Here is a 22,885-nt window from a genome sequence, read left to right on the forward strand (position 1 = left end):
CCGCGAAGAGTTCAGAGGTCAAAGGGCGTTGAGGGGCGTTAGGTCGCCGTCCTCGGGGGAGGTGGGGTTTCTTTCTTGTCTTTCCTCTGGGTCGGGTGGGAAGGTTCTAGACTCTATCCGTGACCCATGCTGTCCTCATCCAGGCCACTTCTCTTCCCGGCTCTATTGGCAGGCTGGGCTTCCCGGGCTGTGGGAGGGAACTGTGCGATAGAAGAGTTGGAGGCACCCTCAGAGGCGGGACCCTTCTCAGAGCCACATCCACAGCCCAAGTCCTTCTCGGTGAACTTTGCGCGACTTCAGAGCACGCCCCCCCCCCAACCCTAACCCCCAATCCCAGCTAGGTACCAATTCAGCCAGGGTCAAACTGCTCACCTCCGTGCCATCTCCATCCCGCCCCAGATCCCTGACCCTCCTGGCCTCCCACCCACTGCAGGTTCAGGACTTGGGAAGGAAGTCGGTTGACCTGTGATGGGATTTAACAAACTCCTGGGGAACCTTGATTCCCAGGAAAGAACGGCCCGTGAGCCAACACGCATTGGGGAATCCAGTGAGGCAGCTCAGAAAGCAGGAAATCATACAAACTTAAAGATCACTAACTTGTGTGACCCTGTCTACCAGGCTGGGGCCGGATATGAAGTGGGAAAAATCAAGTTGCAACCAAGTGCTTTGTCAAAAGAAGGTGCCATCTCAACAATGGTCTGGCTTCCACTGACCCAATGGCTGAAGACACCCTTGGCTTTCATCTGAATACATTCTAGTTCATCCAATGTTGCATCATCAGGTAATAGAACCACGACTTCGCTGCCTCCTGTATCTTCGTACTCTCTCTAGCCTTCTAAACTTTACCTTCCCGATGTTCTTATCAAAACTGGCAGGTGCTATAAAACACAGTTCAGTAGTTCATTAAACACATCTACTGTGGAATGCGAAATGGTTCTAAAATCGTTAGACAACCCACGCAGAAACTTACAGCTAGAGATAAACACCAGTAAGTGTGAGATTTCTAGATCAGTGTTAGGTAAATCGGTGATAAGTAAAACCCTCTTATGCTAGGAGAGACCCATGTTGGAGACCAGCCAAACAAGGTTTATGGCATGACCTTCAAAACAAAACAAAAACCCTAAAATTTTCTTTAAAAGCCTAAGCTCCATCTAGGTATCTTTTTAACCTCTACTTTTAAATGTTTCTTGGCTTTGGGATGTAGCTCAATGGTAGAATACTTGCTCAGATGATGAATTCAATCTTCATACTGGGAGGGGGCAGTTTTTTACCTACCCAGTAATGGTTTCAGTAAGAATGGCCCCGTAGGCTCAAGTGTTTAAATACTTGCTGTCCAGTTGGTGAAACTACTTGGGAAGTATTAGGAGGTGTGGCCTTGATAGAGCAGGTATGTCCCGCAGGAATGGATTTTGAGGCATGAAAAGGCTTGTGCGACTTCCTGTGCCTCCAACTTGCAAATCAAGATGTAAGCTCTCAGTTCTTGCTACCATGCGTTTGCCCTGGCATGATGGACTCCAATCCTCTGAAACAGTTTCTTTAATAAGTGACCGTGATCATGGTATATTATCACAGCAATAGAACAGTAAGGCGTACCCATTCCTTCTACCTTAGACGTATGTTTTTTAATAAAGATATAAAGTGTTAGTGGAAGAAATGTAAAAGAATTGATAAAATATGCTGACCTAAATCTCGTGGATCAAAATAATTCGACTTCCACTTTACTCCCTTACAGGTTAACAGAGATGGAGATCTCCAGGATTTGGAGACCAGTAACAATGGGCACTAAAATTCTGGACTAGATTTGAGAAAGGTAAAGAAACCAGGACTTTTATAGGAAAGAGGAGTCTATGATATTGTACTGTGGTTTTTCCAACATAAAAGGTATCACCTAGTTATCATGCCTTTCTGGAAAGCCAAGGAAGAGAATGTAAATTTGTTAGGAGAGAGCTAAGGATTTCCAAACATTGCGATATTCATTCTTAAGATGTGTTAAGGTGCTTAGGGGCCAGTTATTTGAAGAACATTTTAGGGATGGTTATGACAGTTAATTATAAGAAACTCACTGTACTGACCACCTTGAACAAAACCACTCACTGCTTCAAGCATGTTTGCATATAATAACTCTGATAACCTTTGTGGACCCCCCCCCCACACACACACACACATGAGTATCATTATCTCCTTCCTAGAAACGTGGGAAGTTGAAGTTCAGAGCCTAAGCACTCACCAACTGGCAGCGTCAGAGTCTGAGTTTGGTCCAGATGTTACCGTGTTCTTTGTAGCATCTGTTCAGCTTCCTGTAACTGAAAGTGGGTGACGGACTGAAGAACCGTGATACCCCAGGCCTCGTCAGAACACAGCCCCAACAGACACAGGATTTCATTTTGTTTTGTTTTGCTATACTTACTAGAGCACTCGGTCGCCTTGAGGTACTACTACATATTACCATGGACTATGTGGTTTATAAAGAGCAAACATTTCCTTTTTTTGCAATTGTGGAGGCCATAAGTCTGACCTGCGTGCCATAATGTTTGGTTTCTGGTCAGTGCACTTTTCTGGAATATAGACTGCTTTTATGGCTGTGTTCTCAGGGCAGAGGGGACAAACAAGCTGCCTACAGTCTCTTATAAAGACACCAGTCTCATCCATGAGGTCTGTGCCCTCATGACTTAATCACGACCCAGTTTCAGTCTGTGAGTGCGGAGGAAGGAAAACAGTCATTTGTAGTACTTAGCAGCAAGGAAAGATTTAGTAAATGTCTCCAAACCAAATTGCTTTGAATATGATCTTGTCTGAATGGTTGACATTTAAGCAAAGGATTCAGTGAAACATAATCTATCGTGGATTTTCCAAGGAAAAGAAGAGTAAGGACAGAGACCTTGAGATAGGGTGGTTCTTGCTGGTATGTGAGGAAAATCCAGGAGATTGTTATGGTTGTGCCTGAGTGGACAGGACAGCTGACAGGAGCATGCTTGGAGAGAAAGCCATATGTGGCCTCAGCCACTCAAGGTTAATACCAAGAGCACATGATAGAAGAGTGTCACATCATAGGGGAAAGCTCGTTAGAAATAACTAATGGCTTTTGGGAAACTAGAACCTGCCATGCCCTGGGACCTTAGTTAACCCATTGGAGGCTTTAGTTAACACTTTGACTCCACAGGATGTTGGGAATATTCTAGTTTTATATCAAGAAGAAAGGGAAACATTACATAGCATGCTTCACACAGGGCAGGGATCAGACTTCACCCAGGCCCCTGATTTCAAAATCTGGCTTTCTAAATGCTTACACACTTTCTCATTTGAAGAAAGAGGTTTGTGAGTGCAAGTGATCAAATAATGATTATGCTAAATGACAGATGGTGTAAAAGAGAAAGTATCGAAGTGTAATATTGCACACCTGTAGTACCAACCGCTCCACAGACTAGGCGGAAGAATGGCTTCAGTTCATGAGTTCAAGACCTGCTGTGCAGCACGGAACCCTTTTGTTTGCGAAATCATGTGTTACAATCCTTGTTAAATTTCCACAGGTAGATGGACTATAAGGCAATCGCCCAACAATCTGCTGAACAAGTTTTAGCTTACAATCAAGACCTGTCTGGCTGGAAAGTCGTTAAAACTTCAGTAAGAAAACAAATATTTCTCAAGAGTTTATTTTTTCAGGGGAAAGTTTACTGTAAAGATGTTTTAAAATAATGTTCTTTCTTTCTTTTTTTTTTTAAGCCAGAAAAACATAGTTTTCCTTTTGTTTTGTTTTGGGGTTTTCTTGTTTTCTGTGTCTGACAGTTAATTTATTTCTGGATTTTTATTTCCCCTTTGAGAAAAAGGTAACTGTTTCCAGCAAGGCCTCTAAACTATTCCAAGGAAACCTGTGAGTACATTTTCCCATTTACAGTCATTGTTTGAAATTCAGTGCCATTAGCAAATCTGGAAGTTAAGTTCACTAAGTAGCACCAACCATTTGCTACTAAGCAAGACATGGTGCATGGAACCATGGGCTTTCCTAGAGTAGAGTGATTGGGTGTTGTGCAAACTTCCAGACATGAGTACAGTCAGAGTTAATTCCTTTCTGCAGATTTACTTTTGGTGTGGAGCACTTCACTGGACTGCACACGACCCTAGATCCACCCCTAACACCAGAAAACTATGGATATGTGTGCAAAGCGATGTCCTTCTGATTCCCTTGGACAGAAAAGTTCTGCACAAGCAAACTGACATTCCTTGCCAACAGTAACATTTTGATGATGTTTGGAATCCTTCGCTTTTCTCTCAAACCACCAAAGATATTTTCCCCGTCATTTTTTTTCTCTTACTCACTCTTTTCCTATAAATTGCTTTAAGCAAGCGTGGTTTTTGTGGATCAGACTGTTTCAAACACAATTAGAATGTGTTTGTAAAGTGAATCAATGTCCTGACATATTTTAAGCATTTTTGTCTTTTTCTTGTTTTGATTTTAGGAGTTCACAACTGTTCCCTTGGGTCACTGGATTATTGAGAAAACCATGACCAAATTTGTAGAAACTGCCCCTTTGAAGACCCCTACTTAGCACATCTGGCTGTCGGGGTGGTTTTTGTGGTTGTTGTTTGTCTTCGCACATCTGGCTGTCGGGTGGTTTGCGTGGTTGTTGTTTGTGTGCGCATCCCAATTTCTGTGAGTTGGTTGTTGTTTTTGGCAATTGGTCTCACTAAGCCTTTCATGCTATAGCCTCCTGTGTGCCAGTTTTTAAAAAAAAAATTAATACTTAAGGATGGAGTGAGTTTCTCTTATTCATTTTAATATGTACCAAGAAAGTAATTATTTCTTTTGTTGTCTAAGCAACAAAGGAACCTAATAGTGGCACTTCATAAAAATAAATGTGTATGTGTAGAGGTATATTTAAGCTCAGGCATGCCCGAGTAATAAAACCTTTCTAATGTTTAGCTTGGCACAAAGTAGGATCTAGGAAGAGTCTTAGTGAAGGGTTTCCTAGATCAGGTTGGTATGTAGGCACGGCAGTGGGGGTTGTCCTGAGTACGTGATACAGGAAGACCCAGGCTGCTGTGGCCTGTGGGCAGCAGCCTTCCTGCAGCCTGCTTTTGTCATAGAAAACTTTTCTTTCACATTTCATAGTGACAGTTTTATTTGACATTATTATCTGCAGCACACGTCACTATCCGATTGTTAGACCACTCCGAAAACAGACTAGAAAAACTACCCTTGTTAAATATTGATTGATTTGCGGAGTCTAAGGGCCCCGATAGAACCGTGTATACTAATATGTTAACATCCATGGGAAGGGAGAGAAGAAAGAAATAATCAGTCACAAGGAGACCGGGGACAGTCGTCAGGTGTCAGGTGGGTGGTTAAATGGCTGCACACAGGAGAGGGAATAATTAAAATAAAGGAAAAATAGTGTGGAGCGTGGGGAATCTCCACCCAGAAATGGCAAACCAGGCCAGCCTCTGCACTTTAGGAGAAGTCACAGTAAGAGTGGGAACAGAAAAAGAGAAAGGCCCAAGAGAAAGAGGAAGGGATAGAAAAGGGTCCAACCAGTAGGTGGCAGTGTTGCCCAGCTGCGAGGCCTACTGAACTGACAGAGCTAAGGAGCACAGCAGTGGAGAGTGGGGGCTGGGTCGGGTTCCAGCGTAGGACGTGAAAGGGCGGTGGACAAAGAGTAGCCTCGTTCTCACACAGTTGGGAGCTTCTGGCGGCTCTCTAGTGCCCAGAGCACCGCACAGTTCCACAGCTCACCTCGTTTACCCTCCATTTGTGTTCCTTCCTGGGAAGGATGTCTGCTCCGTTTGTTGGCTTGTTTATTGAGTGGCACGGAAGGTTTCGGTGTTTAATTTTTCAGTTTTTTACAGAGCCTGGGTATTAACAGTTTGAAGTATAGCTAGCCAAGATTCTCACTCGTGGGCTGCTGTTTACCCAGTTGGTTTCCATTACTGTGCAGAAACTTTCTCATTGCGTGTCAGCTCTTACAGCTATCTGCTATGCTGTTAGGGGTCCGTTCAGAAGTTTGTTTCCTGTCTCTGTGTGCTGGAGTGTTTTCCTTGACCACTTTCAGTGTTTCTTGTCCTTTTGATCTAGTTTGAATTGACTTGTGTGTAAGGTGACAGATACAGACCCAATTTCATTCTTCTGTAGGCTTATGTTCTGCGTTTCCAACACCATTTATTTAAAAGGCTTTCTCTTTTCAAGTATTTATTTTGATTAATTTTACTAATTTAGATTTTATTACTCTTTTGGTTAGTTTGGCTAAGAGTTGGTCAATTTTACTCTTTCCAAAAAACCAACTTGTATGATGATTCATTCTCTGCATTGTTTTTTTGATTAGGTTTTTGTTTGTTTGTTTGAGCAGTGACCCTGGGCTGCCGAGCCCTTGACATCTGCTAGAGAATTTCAGGGGTGATTTCTAGTTGCCTCTTGCACTCAGTGTTCGCCTGGTGCCTCGGTTTATCGCTGTCTACTGTGGACTGTAGCAAGGGAGGAGGATTGTGGGCCTCCCTTTCAGATCTGCCACTTCCCTGAGCTCTGCTGGTGCAGCCTGATGTGGTCATCGAGGTGCAGCACTGCCCAGTGAGTGTACTGTCCTTTCCTCTACAGTCACGAGGACAGGGCCACTCACTGACTTTGGTTTTAGTAATACTGTATTTCTAGAACAGATTAGAGAAGGGTCATTGGTATTAAGCTTGGATCCATATAGACACCCCGAGTGACCAAACATGCACAGAGACAGTGGTCGGGGTTTCTTAGCTCCTCGCCGTTACCCTGCTGTCGCCAGCATCTCTCAGCGGAATATGTGAATGATTCCTGCTTGTCATTTCTTCTCAGCTACATCGCACTGTTCACCCAGTGCCCAAAGTGACGTCTTAAAATATGATCCCGCTTTTGTCACTCCCTGGATAGATCCTTTAAAGGATTTCTTTCACTTCTAAAATAAGATCCAAACTTTTGATTGTGACCTCATACCTATCACCTCATGCTCTTTTTCCCTGTGTTATCCACAAGCGGTCTGTCATCAAATGCCCTGCACCGAACCTGCAGGTCCTCATAATCCTTGTTTGCTTGGCATACTTCCCCATCTCTCTCCAAAGCTAGCGTCAGCTCGGATCATCAGGCTCCCAGCTGCACAGTGGCTTCTTCACAGTGACCTTCCCACCCACCAGGCTAAATGTCTTCCCTGCACACACTCAGTCCCTGTTTAACTATTCTGCTCTTGTAACCTTCACAGGTGACACTACATGGAATTTATTTTTTAACTCATTACATATGTCTTATTAGAATGTGAAGTGGTATGAACAGGAACTTGAATAGGAAGGAAACTAGAAATAAGTCACCCTTGTGTTTTGTGGTAGACCCTACACCAGAGCCCTGCCCGTCATATAGACACACGGTAGATATTTATTTAGTGAATATACGAGCTTTAGCTATATTGGTTTCCAAACAAAGTTAAATGTAACTGCAATATAAAAAGGTAATCTATATATTGTACTAGGATTTGTGCTTTTTGTTACTAATTTGTTGCCCATAAAGTGGTTAGTTTTTTGAGGACTTGGTTTTATGCATCAGAAGGCACATCTGTGCTTAGAACCCCTTTCCTTCCTGCCCTTAACAATGCATTCCTTTAATGCTATGTCAGCCATTACATCAAGCAAACAAAAATTCACTCCTACAATGTACAAACACATTTTACAATTGCACAATTTACAATTAGATACAATATAAATAGCACTACTCCTTCCCGGCTCAGGTGAGTTCAGACTTACATAGGTGATGATCTTGCAATAGTGAAATGGAAACTTCTAGAAGTTTCAAAGGCTACTTGTGTTATCAGTTGTTTCTCCTGAATCCTAAAAGCATCCAGCGTGTGAGTTGAATAACTGAGACAAGTCATCCAGAGAAAGTATCTACCAGAGTCTACGTTTTCTCATTTAACATTTCATGCTGGCTTACCATGCTGTTTTCTCTGATACCTTAATTCCTTGGTAGATAAGAACGCACAAAATTTAAAAGTTATTATCTATAGAAATTTAATGACAGCCCAGACATACCAGCCTAACATGTGCTGGGAAGGTTTTCTTCCATTCAGCTATATCCCAAAACTATCTTTATACTTTTTGAAATAAGATTGCACTAAATTGCCCAGTCTGGTCTGGAACTCACCTTCTGGCCTAGACAGAAATTATATATCATGATTCAATTCTCCTGACTGCTCAGCCCCACAACCAGCTGAGATTACAGGCCTGTGTCACCAGGCCTGCCTGACTATAAAAGTAAACTTTGAAATGATGACTGAAATGTTTATTTAAATAAGCTACGCTAGTTCCCACTCAATATTGTGTATTGAATAAAATTGTAAAATGTTATATAAAATTCCTATTAATATATGTATATAAAGATCTTGAAATACAAATGAATTTTGTGCTTAGACGTAGGTCTCATAAGCAAGGTCTGTATATATATTCTCAAAAGAATATGCATACATATACTCAAAAGAATCCAAAATAAAAAGCATTTTGATCCCAAGCATTTTAGATATGGGATACTCAATTGCTTTACTGTTCTTTGCTATTTTTAATTTCAGTACCAGTATATTTTCTGCTTAAGCTAAATGTTTAAATTTTCTTTACTTTGATAACCATAGATACCGTATTGAAGGAGTAATTCCAGAATTACCAGCTCACCTCTCTGATTTCCTCTACAAATCTGAACACAGAGTTTCATGGGATAAATCTTTGAAAGCATTCAACATGATACACAAGATTGATTCGGTAATTTGCTATTTAAAAGTAAATCATTGTTTCCTACATTACTGTATTTCGATGTCTGAGCTTATTGAAAACTGTTTAGTTGTCAGTATGTTTTGTTGTTGTTGTTTTTTTTTTCCGGAGCTGGGGACCGAACCCAGGACCTTGCGCTTCCTAGGTAAGCGCTCTACCACTGAGCTAAATCCCCAGCCCCGTCAGTATGTTTTAATCATATAAATTAGCTATTTTTCTTTTTCAATGGTAGTGTTGGGGACCGAGCCAAGGACCGTTCCTTGCTCAGCAAACTCTCTCACTGAACAGCCCCACACAACGTATACCACTGCTTCCATTAAAAAGTAGTTTGAGCCACATCTCACCTAGTTGGCCAGGCTCCTGTCAACCTTTGTTTTCTGAATGATAGACTTTTAAGCATGGACCACTACACCCATCTGAAATATAGAAGCCTTAAAATACCCATTTTCATAGTCAAGTTCGATAGCAATTAGCTTTGCTCTATTGTTAAATAAGTCTCCCATTCCTAATATGGTAGTCTCCTGTTGCTATGTACTTATGCCATGGGGGAATTAAACCTAGCTGTCTGTCCACCTGTATTACATGGAAACAAATTTAAACACACCTGGTTGAAAGGAGTCAAAAATTATATGGGGAGAATGGTGTGCACACCAGTGCATCTGCTCAATAGGCCAGAGGCAGAGCATCCCCATGGAGCTGTAGTTACTGTCATTGTGGGCTGTCTGAGAAGGGTTCTGGGACCGGAACTTAGGTCCCCTGCAGAGGCACTATGTGCTATTACTCACTGAACTGTCTCTCCAGCCATGGCTGTGGGGGACTTGTTGCTAGTTTGTTTTTGAGGAAGTCCACATGGTCCCAGTGCTCACTCCACTGCCCATACTGGCCTGGAGCTGAAGACTCTCCTGCTCCTTGATGCTGAGACCACAAGCATCCAGGCAGAGTTTGGTTTGTGGATAGGCCTGTACGTGATGCTGTGAGCCATTGGACTTCAGGAGAAACAGCAGGTACTGCTGAAACTTAAAGACAGAGACTGGAGAGGTAGCCTCACGGGTGATAGCCATGCCGCTATAGGTAAGAGTTCCAAGAACCCGTGTTACAGGGTGGGGGCGGGGGTTGGCAAAGTAGCAGCGGTAACCCCTGCATTCCCACAGGGTAGATGAAAAATGAGAAGTCCCAGAATTCATGGACCAGCTAGCCTGTATATGCAGTAACACACAACAAAGAGATTTTATGGCAAGACACACACTAAAATCCAAACAGAACATTGTTGTGGCTTCTATTTAGGCACGACATGCAAGCTCATTATATATTCCATACTTTAAAATATTTGCAATCCTACTGTAAATAGTCAAGCAAGATGAAAAACAAAACTATGACTTGTCTACAGATCCCCAATCTTGTAGTAATGGTTCCTAGTGCAAACAACAAAAACAACATTTCAAAAGCATTCAATAAGGATAGAAACACCAGGAAGGATGTAAAGACAGAAACAACTCTTCAGTGAAGTTCAAGAAAACAAACATCTGATTAAAACAAAAGTCAATTCAGGATAATAAAATAAATTTCAATAAAGCAAAATCATGACGATATGAGACTGAAAGTGAAGACTCAAAGTCAAATGAAAACTCAATAAAAAAAATAGGCTGCATCATACAGAAGACAGAAGAGCACAGCTTGAGGATAAGGTAGAAAAGTTGAATCACTCAGTTAAAGCATAATTTTTAAGTGTAAATGGAGTGTTTGAAGTCTCCTTCAAATTATGGGCTCAATAGGAGAAGTCCATGTCAAAGGCCTAGAAAATACTTTCAATGAAGTCATAGAAGAAAATGTCCCAAGTCTAAGTAAAGAGATGGCTATCAAATTCAAGAGGCATATAGAACACTAAATAGAACCAGAAAAGAAACATTCCCTTTAGTATCATAATTAAAGCATTAAGTACACAGTGGAGGGAGGAAGGTGTATTCAACAGGATGGGAAAAAAAAGTTACATGCAAAGGTAGTTCTATAAGAAGTCTTGAAACTCACCAGGTTAACTAGGCTCCTCCTTATAAGGATGTGACTAGGAAAGACTGCTGAGAGTCACTCAGATAAGCAGAGAACTGCCCGACGACTGTGAGGAAACAAGGACCAGCTGAGCTGCCTGGAAGAGGTTCAGATAAACTGAGCTACCTGAAAAGGACACTCTCACACTCTGAGCTCCCCGCAGACCCTGCAGGGAGCTCCAGGCTCCGCTCTTCTGAGCTGTTACTCATGATGGGGTGGCTTTGGCAGTGCAGCTGTCTTTGAGTCATTTCTGCTCCAGTAAGTAAGTGGCCTCGCCCATATTCCTGGAAGTAACCCTAATAAAACTCATTGGTTCATCAAATTGCACTTTTGCTGTATCCTTATACTGGACTACCATGGGTTCCCTTTCTGGAATGAGCAGACCGATAATGATCTCTCTCCAGGAAAAGTCTGTCTTGCAACACAGGCCAGCAGAGAGTTGAAATCACTCAAAGGGTTAAGTATCGACTAGGTATTTTACCTACCTAACATAGACAAAAGAGGGCTGTATGGAAAGCAGAAAACTTGGGTTCTAATTCTAAACTACTTTCTAGCTGTGCGTATGATTCCATCTCATGGGCCTTGTCTTCCCCATCTACAAATAGAATAAATGGTCATTTTATTCCTTGCTGAATGTTGTGCTTTCACCATTGTGGCTCTAACCTTCTCCACCACTAAAAATGCAGGCTGACTTGGTGATGCTGGCTTAACACTTTATTTATTTTTTTTTTTTTTGGTTCTTTTTTTCGGAGCTGGGGACCGAACCCAGGGCCTTGCGCTTCCTAGGTAAGCGCTCTACCACTGAGCTAAATCCCCAGCCCCTACACTTTTTTTAAATCTTGATTTTATTTTCTAAAGGCAGGCTACTCATACATGGTGACGTTCTTTGGGGAGCAATCAATCATTCACACTAAGTAATTCTTGCAATCTTTATGATTTGATTTGTCGCAGGATACACTTATATGCCACACCATCACACAGAGTTTTGCCATGGGCTCAATTTCCCCGAGAGACTTTATCGACTTAGTACACATCAAGCACCAGGACGGGAATATGGACATTATCAGTAGTAAGTTGAAACATTTTGCCCGTGTTTTAGAATTACTATGTATCATTAAAATTTTTTGCCTTTAATTATTAATGTTAACAGTTTAGAAGAAACTGTATTTTCAATTCTTTTTTGTTTGTTTGTTAGTTGTTTGTTTGTTTATTCAGTGCAACCAAAAAGCTTGTGTCCTATACACAGGCCAGGTATTGTGCCTAACACATGAGGTGCTGTTTAGAAAGTTCCCCCTCCACATTTGCAGTATGAACCGTGAACTCAATAGAGATAGATGACTGTAAGCTAAAACGTCAGTGTATACATTTGTAATCCTATAAAACAAAACTAGCTTTTATATATGACTTTATACTTGGCTTGTTGAAAATAGGCATGTATATATTAATTCTTACAGTACTAAGTGTAAAATATGAAAATACTGAATGAATAGTGCTGGATCGGTCACTCCTTAAATGTACTATTACTATATCTTCTCTAGGGAGTTCAAGTCTTGATCTAACCCTGCACCTCTCTGCAGTAATACGACTCTGTGACATGCAAACGTATCGTTTGCCAACTTGTGTTATTGACCCAAAACTTCCTCACCCCATCAGTTCGGACTCCGAAAGCTTAGGATCACTAAGAGTACTTTGGCAGGATAGTGGCGAAGGTCCCAGTTTCCCTCTTGAATTTGATTCCACCTTATAATTTCTATCAGAATGTTTCCTCTCCTGTAAGCTACTCAGAGATAGACAGTGAAACTGCTTTATTACTTGCCATGGGATGCAATATCTTAATATGGAATGCCTCCAGTAGTCTGTTTCACAGACAAAATTTCTCAGCCTTCTAACTCAAAGCCAGTTCTCCAAGTCTCACGGAGATCACTGAAGATGGATGCTCTCAGTATATACATGTTTTAACTGTTGTTCTCAGAGTTACAGCATATAGAATGCTTTCAGAGCCTACTGTACACATTTTTGCCTTTTCAGAATTGTAGATCTATAGTTTTCTGTATTCTGAAAGCAAGCCATTCTAGGCTTTTATTACTAGTCAAAAAGGAGGTAAAATAGCAGCTGCGATTTTAGCTGTGTCAGTTCTATCAGAGTCACCTGAGTGAGGCTAGGCCCTATCCTAGCATAGGAAAATAGGAAAATAAATGAGCAGTATGTCAGCTCCGGCATGATTGAGCCTGCCTTTGGTCCCAGCACTTAGGAGGCAGAGACAGGTGGAGCTCTATGAACTTGAGGCCAGTGTTGTCTACATAGTGAGTTCCAAACCAACCAGGACTACATATTGAGATTCTGTCCTGTCTCAAAAAATAATAAAGCATGATATAAGCTTAAACTAGCAACTAGAAATAATAATTCTGTTTTTGAAGCAACAAAGCTAAATTTTCTATCAGACATTCCCAGGGAATAAATTTTCAATGACTAGTCAGTTTTCTTAGTGTTTTTAAAGCTCACTCTGCACCTTGCTTTGAAGTAGAGACTTTGCATGTGGAATCTCACCAAAAATAAATCTTAAGTTCCAGAAATTAAGCAGTGAAAACATTGATTGACATTTCTAACAAGCTACTGAATTTTAAAGTCCTGTCTTTCTGGTTGTCAAAATCATGCCTCATCAACGAGTCCTGCTTTCTGGTATACTGTTAAGGTTTTTCAAAAAGAAATAGAATTATAATCTCCATGTTTTAAAAGGAAAACTACTTTATTGGCCCTCCAGGCACCATCATGCCAGCATACGAGGCTCTGTTTAGAAAGTGGTTCACACTGGAACATTTGTCTAGCTCCTCGCCCTCTGCACCGGGGCTTCACTGCCTTTCCCACAGACTTTGTTATGAACTTTCAGGAAAACCTATATTCTCTGATCTGACATATGCTCTCAAACTATTTTTAGAAAATATATAATTATCATCAGCATAATCACGATCACCTCCCTCTTTTCAGTGCAGCATATATATCTTGCAGCATAATTAATTACTGAGGCAAATTCTCTAAGTTTTAATTACCCTATGAAATTAGCACATGGAATTAACAGAAGAGGGCATTTAACGTGTCTGAGTAGTGAGCTATTCTGTGGAGAATAACAGTATTAACGGCAGCCAGTGAGCCCCTGACTCATTAATAATACAATCTCTCTCTCTCAGCTTTGCTCTTTTGTTCCAAACCTCAGAAAGGAATGAAGCGATACTTTGAAAGAGTTTTCCTTGTAAAAAAGTACACAAGTATCTTTAGGAATACTGGTTCAGATACATGCACACTGGGAAACCAGTATTAACATTGAAGCCAATGCTGTCACATGTCTTAAGATTATCCTTCTAGAAATAACATTGTTTGCTTTGTGATTGGGTCTCACTTCAACATTTTAAATCACAGCTAGGAGTGTGGAGTTCCCAGGATACCCTCCCACGTCACATTATATCCGTGGCTATAACCATCCCTCCGGCTATGTGTGCTCCCCTCTCAAGGAGTAAGTGTTATTTTTATTCATTTTAATGAGATTTTTCACATCTGATTTACCTCACTCACCAATAGAAATATGTACCAATATATTTTGTTAGAATAGAAAAACTGCCCCTAAAAGCAATTTTTAAGTACAACTTTTATATATTTTTGGCTTAAATATAAGAATAAGATAGACTTGATGTTTCTGGGCATAATGAAACAAACGAATGCTTTTCCACAGCTAAACCTTCCATAATGTTTATGTCTGTCCACTATAAAGGAATTCTTAAACATGCATGGATGAGAAGTGTACTTGGCTATATGTGTGCGTGTAATAATTAAAGAAGAGGTCATGCATTTGAGAAGTCGTGGGAGCGGGGAGGATATGAGAGGAGCTAGATGAGAAGAAGGAGAAATAATGGAGATACAGTACTCCTTATTTTCATGAACAGTTATAAAACAAAATTTAAAATTTGTAACTAAGAAATAAAATTCCCTGAAAACACAAAACATATTTATGAACCATGAGTATGTTATCCTAAGTGAATTATTCCCATGGGATCACCTGCTTTAAAAATAATATACAGAATGAGATGTCCCATGGGATAGTCAGATAAAAACTGCCAAGATCAGAGTTGAGGTACTGCCAACAGGTGGTCAAAAGATAAAATTATAATCTAAATAGATTCAGTAAAAGCGCACACTGCATTGAATTGGAGTGTATGCACACATGCATATACATCACTCTACATATTTTAATTTATGCTGTTATTTCCTATTAAAATCCATATCGATATATAAAGTGAACATAAAATTTTGGATGGTGAAATATACATTTGTAAGAGAAAAAAAGTGCATTTGTAGTTTTAGTTCTGTGTTTCTCACTGCTTTCTCTATTGACCTGGAGGGTTTAAGACCTGTTTTACACACTAGTGGACCGTAGTTGCTCCCCCTGGCTGTAATAGGTGTAATGTGCTGCCTTTCCAGTTAGTCGTCAGTTTTGAATCTGTGGCCAAGATCTTATGGTCCCTACCGGAACAAAACCAATTGAATGAGGAGAATCAGGAACTCTCATGGTCTTATTAACTCTGTGGGATCAGACTCCACCTCCCATCCTGCTAGGTTAATGTTACAGTTCTGTTTTCACAGACTGGAAAAGATGCTGGCAGAAGCCATGGTTCCTTCTCTTCTCTTCCCTGCAGTTTAACATTCTGGACAGCAGCCATTTGTAACGGAGCCATGCAAACACTTGTAACACACTGTCCTTCCTGCAGTACTCTCCATAAGCAGCAGGAAAGCGTTCTCACGTGTGTGATCCCATGGTAAACTCAGGAGAGGTTAGGACTGACAAAGGCAGCCTAAGCTCGTCATAGGGGAACGCAGAAATGGTGACACTGCCACACTCCGCTACTACAGTCTCTAATCATTCAGTGAGACGCTATCAGCCTCCATGTTTTCAAGTTGACATAGAACTTCTCATACACTAAAGGTGAACTTTCCAGTCTCTCCCAAATAGTGATGTGTTTAAGTGGATCTACCCTCATGAGCCCAGTAGAATCTGTATAGCATAGCAACTCGAATGGAGCCTTACACTGCTCACTTCAGAGGGCATAACGCCCTGCCCTCTGCGTTGAGCCTTTGAATCACTCCTTTCTTCCTTGACTTTGCATTTAAAATTTTTCCTCTCACATGATAGTTTCCTAATAGCATAGATTGACAGCTTTGAATTTTTTTAAAATAAACTTATAATTTTCTGTTAAAGATAGTATGACTTAAAGTTTTCAAATGTGTTTTCTATGGCCATGATATCTAAAGTTTAAAACTGCATGTGTGGATGTGGTAGTATAACTTGTAACTTAGAACCTGGGAGGTGAAGGCAGGAGGATTGCCATGAGGTGGTCAAGCACAGCCTGGGCTGCACCGTGAGTTCAAGGCCAGTCTGAGATATGAGTAAACGTAGCCATATGAATACAGTCCTGGCTTGGGTCATCCACTTTCACTGTGAGGGTTTTCATTTTCTTAATGTATTTTGTTTCTTTATGTTTTGTTGTGCCCTAGAAACCTGTTCCTTGCTAATGAGAAACATGAAAGGGAAGAGATCCAAATGGGAGAGGAGATGGTGTGGAACTAGGAGGAATAGAGGGAAGGGAAAATATAATCCGGACTTACTGTATGAAAAAAGAATCTATGTTTATAATAAAAGGAAAAAATATAATTATATTTCACTAAAAACTGCACATATGCAGCAACATTTTATATAACTTTTATTTCCATTTATTTATTTTAATAGAAGCAGATATTGTATTTCTTATAAGTAAATCATTTACATATAGAAAAGTGCTGCATAAGGTTTATAAGTGCTACAAAAACATGATTAGAACAGTTGTCCAGAGAAAAGAAAGGGTCTGTATTCTGAGGGTTGTGTCTGCTCAAAGGATCAAACAACAAAACGAAGAGGTACTTAAATTAAAATTTCAGTATATATTGTGACTACTTAATATTGTATAAGAATGTAAAATTTCAATATATACTCTGGCTACTTAATGTTTTATAAGGATTTGACCTCAGGCCACTCTCCGTTTTCCTCCTTGAATTAACTGTCTTGTCACGGGCACTGTAGAAAGAGCCAAAGAGAATTGATTTAAGAATCTTGCTCTCTATAAACTTGCCATCTCATAGGATCAAATTAAGAAGGCTTTACCTTTTGTAACTCTTCCTCCACTTACAGAAACCCAGCATATTCCAAGCTAGTGGTGTTTGTCCAGACAGAAATGAAAGGAAAATTGCTTGCCTCAGTAATTGAGAAGTCTATGCCTTCCAACTTAGTAAGCTTCTTCCTCAATGTGAAAGACGGCCTAAAGATACACAAAGCCCCAATCCCAGCACTTCGTTCACATCACAGTATGCACTCCGCTGTACACAAAAAGAAATAAAGCTATGCTGCCATTAAACCAGAGATCTCAGACGGCACAAACTACTACTAGTGTAAGTGTAGTTTGTTACTGCAGACTGCTCCTAAGTCGGTATGAATAAACCTGTCACACGCCTCTAGACATTAACCTTGTACACACTACTTAAAATACTTTGTCAAGGGGCTAGAGAGATGGCTCAGCAGTTAAGAGCACTGACTGCTCTTCCTAAGGTTCTGAGTTCAATTCCCAGCAACCACATGGTGGCTCACAACCATCTGTAATGGGATTTGATATTTGATGCCCTCTTCTGGTGTGTATGAAGACAGCTACAGTGTACTCATAAATTAAAAATAAATAAATCTTTAAAAAAGAATCAGCCTTGGGGTTTAAAAAAATATTTTGTCAAAATAAGAACTTCACTGTACAAGAAAATTCAGTTAAGTATAGTTTTTAGTCTAACACAACATTCAATAACGTGCCATTGATACATTTGAGCATGCGCCCCATTAAGGATCATGAAGAAGGAGATAGTGTCAGTAGTTAGCATTAATTAGAACTTATTCAAATATTCACCTGGCAGTGATCGAAAACACCTATAATCCCTGCACTGAAGAGGCTAGCACAGTGGGACTAGCCTGAGCTACACAGAGAGACCCTGTCAATAAACAAATAAGCTCGTTATCATATATATTACATTACTTTCCTTCACCTACTGCTTAAGTTGAGAAGAATGGAAAAGGTGAACATAAAAGATTTCCACTAGGGAGCTCGGAGTACGGCTCAGCGGTAGATTAACTGCCTAACATTTAAAGATCCAGGATTCCATCTTTAGCACCAGAAAACAACGAGAGGCCCACTCCAGTAAACAGTGGTGTTTATCTGAAGCTCTTCGTCAACGAGGAGGAGCAAGGTGGCGAGTCACAGGCCTCCTGTCACTCTGCTCCTGTACTGCAGATCACTGCCCACCGCCACCAGGAAGGGATCAGCAAGGGCAGACATGGAGCGGAATTGCCACCTACATCTGCCATGAGGGTCAGTGCTCTGCCTTCCCGGGAGATCAACACCACCCAGCTCTTATACTAATTACAGCAGACCGACTGCGATGCTGCCTTCCTAAAGGGGCCCTTAAGTAGGACCCAGGGCCCTCCAGAAAGCAAAAGATGCGTGAAATCACCTTTCATACTGACAGAGTCAAAGGCACTTCCTCAGAGGACAGACACCTGCCCAGCACTGGGTAGCAAGAGGCCTTTGCCCAGTTACGCACCATTCCCAATAACCATCTGTAACAATGCACTCACAGTGAAACTGGAACAGACACAGACATAACACCCCCAAAACACCCTAACCCACAGCTGAGCAGGGTGCTTACCAAGGAAAAGTGATCACTAAAAATAAGTGTGTGTGTGGTGTGGGAGTCCCAGTGGGAAAAAAATTTGCAAGACATTTCTGACAAAGAACTCTTACCTAAAGTACACAAAGAGCTTTCCAAACGTATAATGTAAAAACAATCTGGTTAAAAAATGGCCAAAGCCAATGCTCTAGAAGGGATCTGTCATTTAAAACAAACTAAAAAAGGAGTTACACAACATTAGCCATTGGGTAAATTCAAGTGACATCCAAGCCCAGTGTGTCAGCACACTTATCAGAATGGCAAAAGGTTTTAAGACAGTGATAGGATGGAGTTGTCAGAGAAACAGTGTCACACTTCAGGCAGAGGGGGAAAGCACCACAGCAGTCAGAGAGAGGCATGGCGCAGTTTGTTCCTAAAAGCTAATCTGTCCCCTGGAGGCGGGAACGTTCCAGTGAGGCCCTCTCTGCAAGTGTCCACAGCAGCCTTATTCTCAGAGCTCCAGCTGACAGCAGCCACAGACTCCCTTACAAGTAATTGAATTGTGGTTCACCATAGACGACACAGTGCTAAGCAAAAAAGATGAAGCTGTTTTCTTTCTCTTCAGCTCAAAGAATTCCTCCATGTAAGTTTTATTAGAGCCGCAATAGTGTGCGTGAATTCTTTAAATCTGTTTTTAGTCATAGATTTTCTCTGTCCCTCAATTATATCCCATAGGTTTGGTGGGTGTAGGAGTCTGGGGGCTGCTGTGCACGACCCTTCCCCACCCTCCTACTTTTGCGTTTCTGCTGAGACACCCAGGAGCTTCTGTTCTGAGGAGCTCGCCTTCGTGTGTAACTGGACTTTGTGTGTCTCTCTCACGACTTTCAGTGTACTTTCTTTGTTTCAAATATTTTAGAGGTTTTTTGTTTCATCTGTTTTATATTCTAAATGCCTTCTCTGTCCAGATAGGCTGTCATTGAAATGTTTTACTCTAGTAAACGTTGCTTTTGGAAAGAAATTTTTTACTTTCCTGTATGTTCATCATGGTTAGTTAGCATTTTCATAATTTCTGAATACCTCGAAAGCCCAGCTTGTACCCCTTTTATTGATTAATCATTGTTCTTGTTGGACTGTTCCAGTTCTAAAGGGTTAAATTCTTTGGTCAATTCTCTTAGTAGGACACTCCAAGGATATTTTTATTTGACTTAAATAGTTCCTTTCCGGTGTTTACATTTTGTTTTCCGTCTCCACTCCTCTGTGCTCCGGAAACTCCTCGGGCAGACTGTACCTCCTTAGCTCGGTGCCTGCTGTGGTCTCAGCATGCCTTCCAGAGCTGACTCTCTTTCTTTTAATTCATTTTCTGAGATTTCACATAATCTGCTTTCATGGCCGCCATTACTGTGGGCCATGGGATTTAGAGAACAAAGATTGTCCTGCTTTTATGTTCTGATTTGCACATCTGGAATCAGATCATTGCTTGGTTGAGCTCCTTAATTAATTTTCATCTGACATTTTTGCTCACCCTTATTCTTTCAGAGAAGCTTGTATTACTCAAGGAGTATCATGTTATTGCTAACAGTTTGTGGGATGTGGGGTATGGAGTGTTTGACAGGGCAGCTGAGCTCGCTGAAGTGATTGACAGGGATGGTCTCCTGCAATGTTCATCTTCACTGAGGCAACAAGCAGCTGGTTACCCATGTGTGTGTGTGCTGTGCTTGCCTGGGCAGTGCATGGAGCCCCTCTACCTTCCCGTGACTAGGGGTAAAGAGCACTGCCCCACAGACTGCTTCCCACAGCCCTCAGCCTTCATCAGCTCAGGGCTGTCCCCTGAAGAAGCGACCACTGGGAACTCTAAGCTTCCAACCAAGTATGTCAGGCTGAGTCTTCAGACTAAAAGGAAGGACAAACATCTCAACAGAGATAAATCAACAACTCCTCAATAAGAGGAAAACAAGGGAGGATAAGAAAATGCCAAATACTACAAAGTCAACAGAGTGAGAGGAAATATACACACTTTTCAATAGTAACTATCATTGGTCCCGATTTTGCAGTGAAAAGGCACTAGTGTAATGGATTAAATGCAGGACCTTGTTTTTATTCTTAGAGACACACCTCATTGTAAAACAGAGATGCAGCCTCACTAGTTATTTTCCCATTTTGAAAATACCACGACCAAAGCACCGTCTAGAAAGGAGGGTTATCTGTGGCCTACAGCTCTAAGACCATGGCCGCCACAGTGGGGAGCAGTGGAGCAGGCAGAACATGGTTGGCTGGAGCAGCAGCAGTGAGCTCACATCCTGAACCAACATCCTCAAACCGGGCTCTCCCAGAAAGGCACGGGCTTTTAAACCTAAGTCCCATCCTTCAGGGACAACTCCTAAACCTCGCCAAACAGTATCCCCAGCTGGGGACTGAAAATTCAGATGCCTGGGAGTATATGGAGGGGACATCTCATTCAAACTATCCACTCCCACTGAGAGTGAAAGGATGGGAAAGGTGTTCCAGGTGATGGAGAACTAGGAAATAATCACTGTTCTGATCGCTGGCAGAAGTGACTTCAATCAAGAGAGAGTCACTTCATAATGACTTAGCAAAGAACCCATTGGAAGCACATGGCAGTTCCAAACAGGTAGGCATAGGACGCAGGCCTACCTAATTTTATAAAACAAATACTACTAGAGATAAGATTAATCCCAGCACAGTACTACAGTTTGTGACTTCAATACTCCATTCTCATCCAGGTAAGAGAACGGGGTGGGGGGAGGGTTCCTGAATGAAACAGCATAATAGACCAAATGAACTTAAAGGTAACTACAGACGGTTCGCACAAAGACTTGGGAATGCGTGTTTTTCTTAACATCTCATCAAACTTTCAACTTTAGCGCTCTCTCTCTCTCTCTCTCTCTCTCTCTCTCTTCCCCCCCCCCCATACACACACACAGAGAGAGAGAGAGAGAGAGAGAGAGAGAGAGAGAGAGAGAGCGTTCAAATCAGCATATGGGGAAAGTTTTTTTGAGCACAATGGAATAAAACCACAAAGAAAAGAGAACAGGACATTCAGAAACTCATGATTAAGCAGCACAGTGCTGAGTGAGGAAATCGGGTCTGGCATTGCAGCATGTTCCTGTCGTCTCTGGAGCCAAGTGTAGCAGATGAGCCCTTGCATTCAACACAAGCCACACGGTCAGTGACACTTCATGGTTGCCTCGGTGGATTTTTTGTGATTACACATCCAGAAACTTCTTACTATTGCCAAATTAGGGACCCCACATGGAATGGCAACTTTCAGTTTAAGGATGGGCCAGAAGGATCTGGGAGGACTTAAGTGAGCGGTACAAAAAAATTAACAAAAGTAAATAAATGACTGTAACCTGCGGAGAGCGTGTCTGAGGGCCCCAAGGTTAGTTGGACTCTGTTGGTCCCATGGGGTTCCTTTCCCCTCGGGCCCCACAATCCTTTCTTCTGTAATTCCCTGAGTCCCCAAGCTCTATCCACTGTTTTGCTGTGGGTCTCTGCATCTGCCGAGTCAGCTTCTGGGTGTCTTAGTCTTCATGTGGGTCCCCAACACCCAGAGCAGGGGCCATCCCAAAAGCTGTTGCCTGTCTGTGGGCTATGTTCTTCTAGCTGGGCCTCAGTGGGAGAGGATCCACCTAGCCTTAAGACTTGATGTGCCAGGGTGGGGAGATGCACAAGGGTCCACCAGTCTTTCAGAGGAGAAGGGGTGGGAGAACTGGGGTAAGGATTGTGGGAGGTGGTTACCAGGAGTGGGGCAGTGATCAGGATGTAAAGTGAATTCAAAAAACAAAAAACAGCCTTTGATACCTTAATCCTATGCAGTCAAGTGCCACCAGGTGGCGCTCTCCACATTTTGATTGTAGATAGCTTGGGCAACTTTCTCACCAATATTGCAACTTTTATTGTTTCCTCAACCACATGTTACTCAGAAGCCCAATACTACAGACTCTACATGTTTGTGGGGCATCACACCAAATTTTGTAGCAATTACTTATTACTCTCCCCAAAAAGCTCTGTTCCATTATAAAATGGTCCATATAATATAGTCTCTGAATATATTGATAAACTGTCAATGCCAATCCTTTGAAAACTGGTGGGTTTTTTTAGATAAAATTAATTTCCCATTCATCATTTCAATTTTTTCAATAAAAATTAAGTTTATAGTTTGGTGGGTACCTAATTCCAGCTTCAGTCTTGTTTCTCATTCCACCCCGAGGACTAGCTTTCATAAAACAAGATGGTACTCTGCCAGCTGCTAAAGGAGGGAACTTTCTTGAATTTTCAGATTTATGTTTTTAATAATCTGCATTATTAAAAATACCTGTGGATCGCTTCTCAGCCT

General features: G+C 41.5%; 1 protein-coding gene across 9 annotated transcripts in view; it reads left to right on the forward strand.

Moving 5' to 3' along the window:
* Nucleotides 1-30: 30 nt before the first annotated feature.
* Stard6 (StAR-related lipid transfer domain containing 6) overlaps nucleotides 31-22,885 on the forward strand; it is a 29,988-nt gene continuing 7,133 nt past the window's right edge. For 2 of the 9 annotated variants that reach the window (XR_015642152.1, XM_087592351.1), the window contains exons 1-8: nucleotides 31-61; nucleotides 619-781; nucleotides 1,733-1,810; nucleotides 3,528-3,621; nucleotides 3,819-3,868; nucleotides 8,625-8,751; nucleotides 11,755-11,872; nucleotides 14,218-14,311. Coding sequence is in view for 7 of the 9 variants with exons in the window: in XM_087592351.1 (XP_087448477.1) it covers nucleotides 3,532-3,621; nucleotides 3,819-3,868; nucleotides 8,625-8,751; nucleotides 11,755-11,872; nucleotides 14,218-14,311 (479 nt within the window). In the remaining 2 variants the exon portion in view is untranslated. 9 annotated transcript variants of the gene reach the window in all.

Source organism: Rattus norvegicus, chromosome 18 (assembly GCF_021556685.1).
Source record: "Rattus norvegicus strain SHRSP/BbbUtx chromosome 18, alternate assembly SHRSP_T2T, whole genome shotgun sequence".
NCBI lineage: Eukaryota > Metazoa > Chordata > Mammalia > Rodentia > Muridae > Rattus > Rattus norvegicus.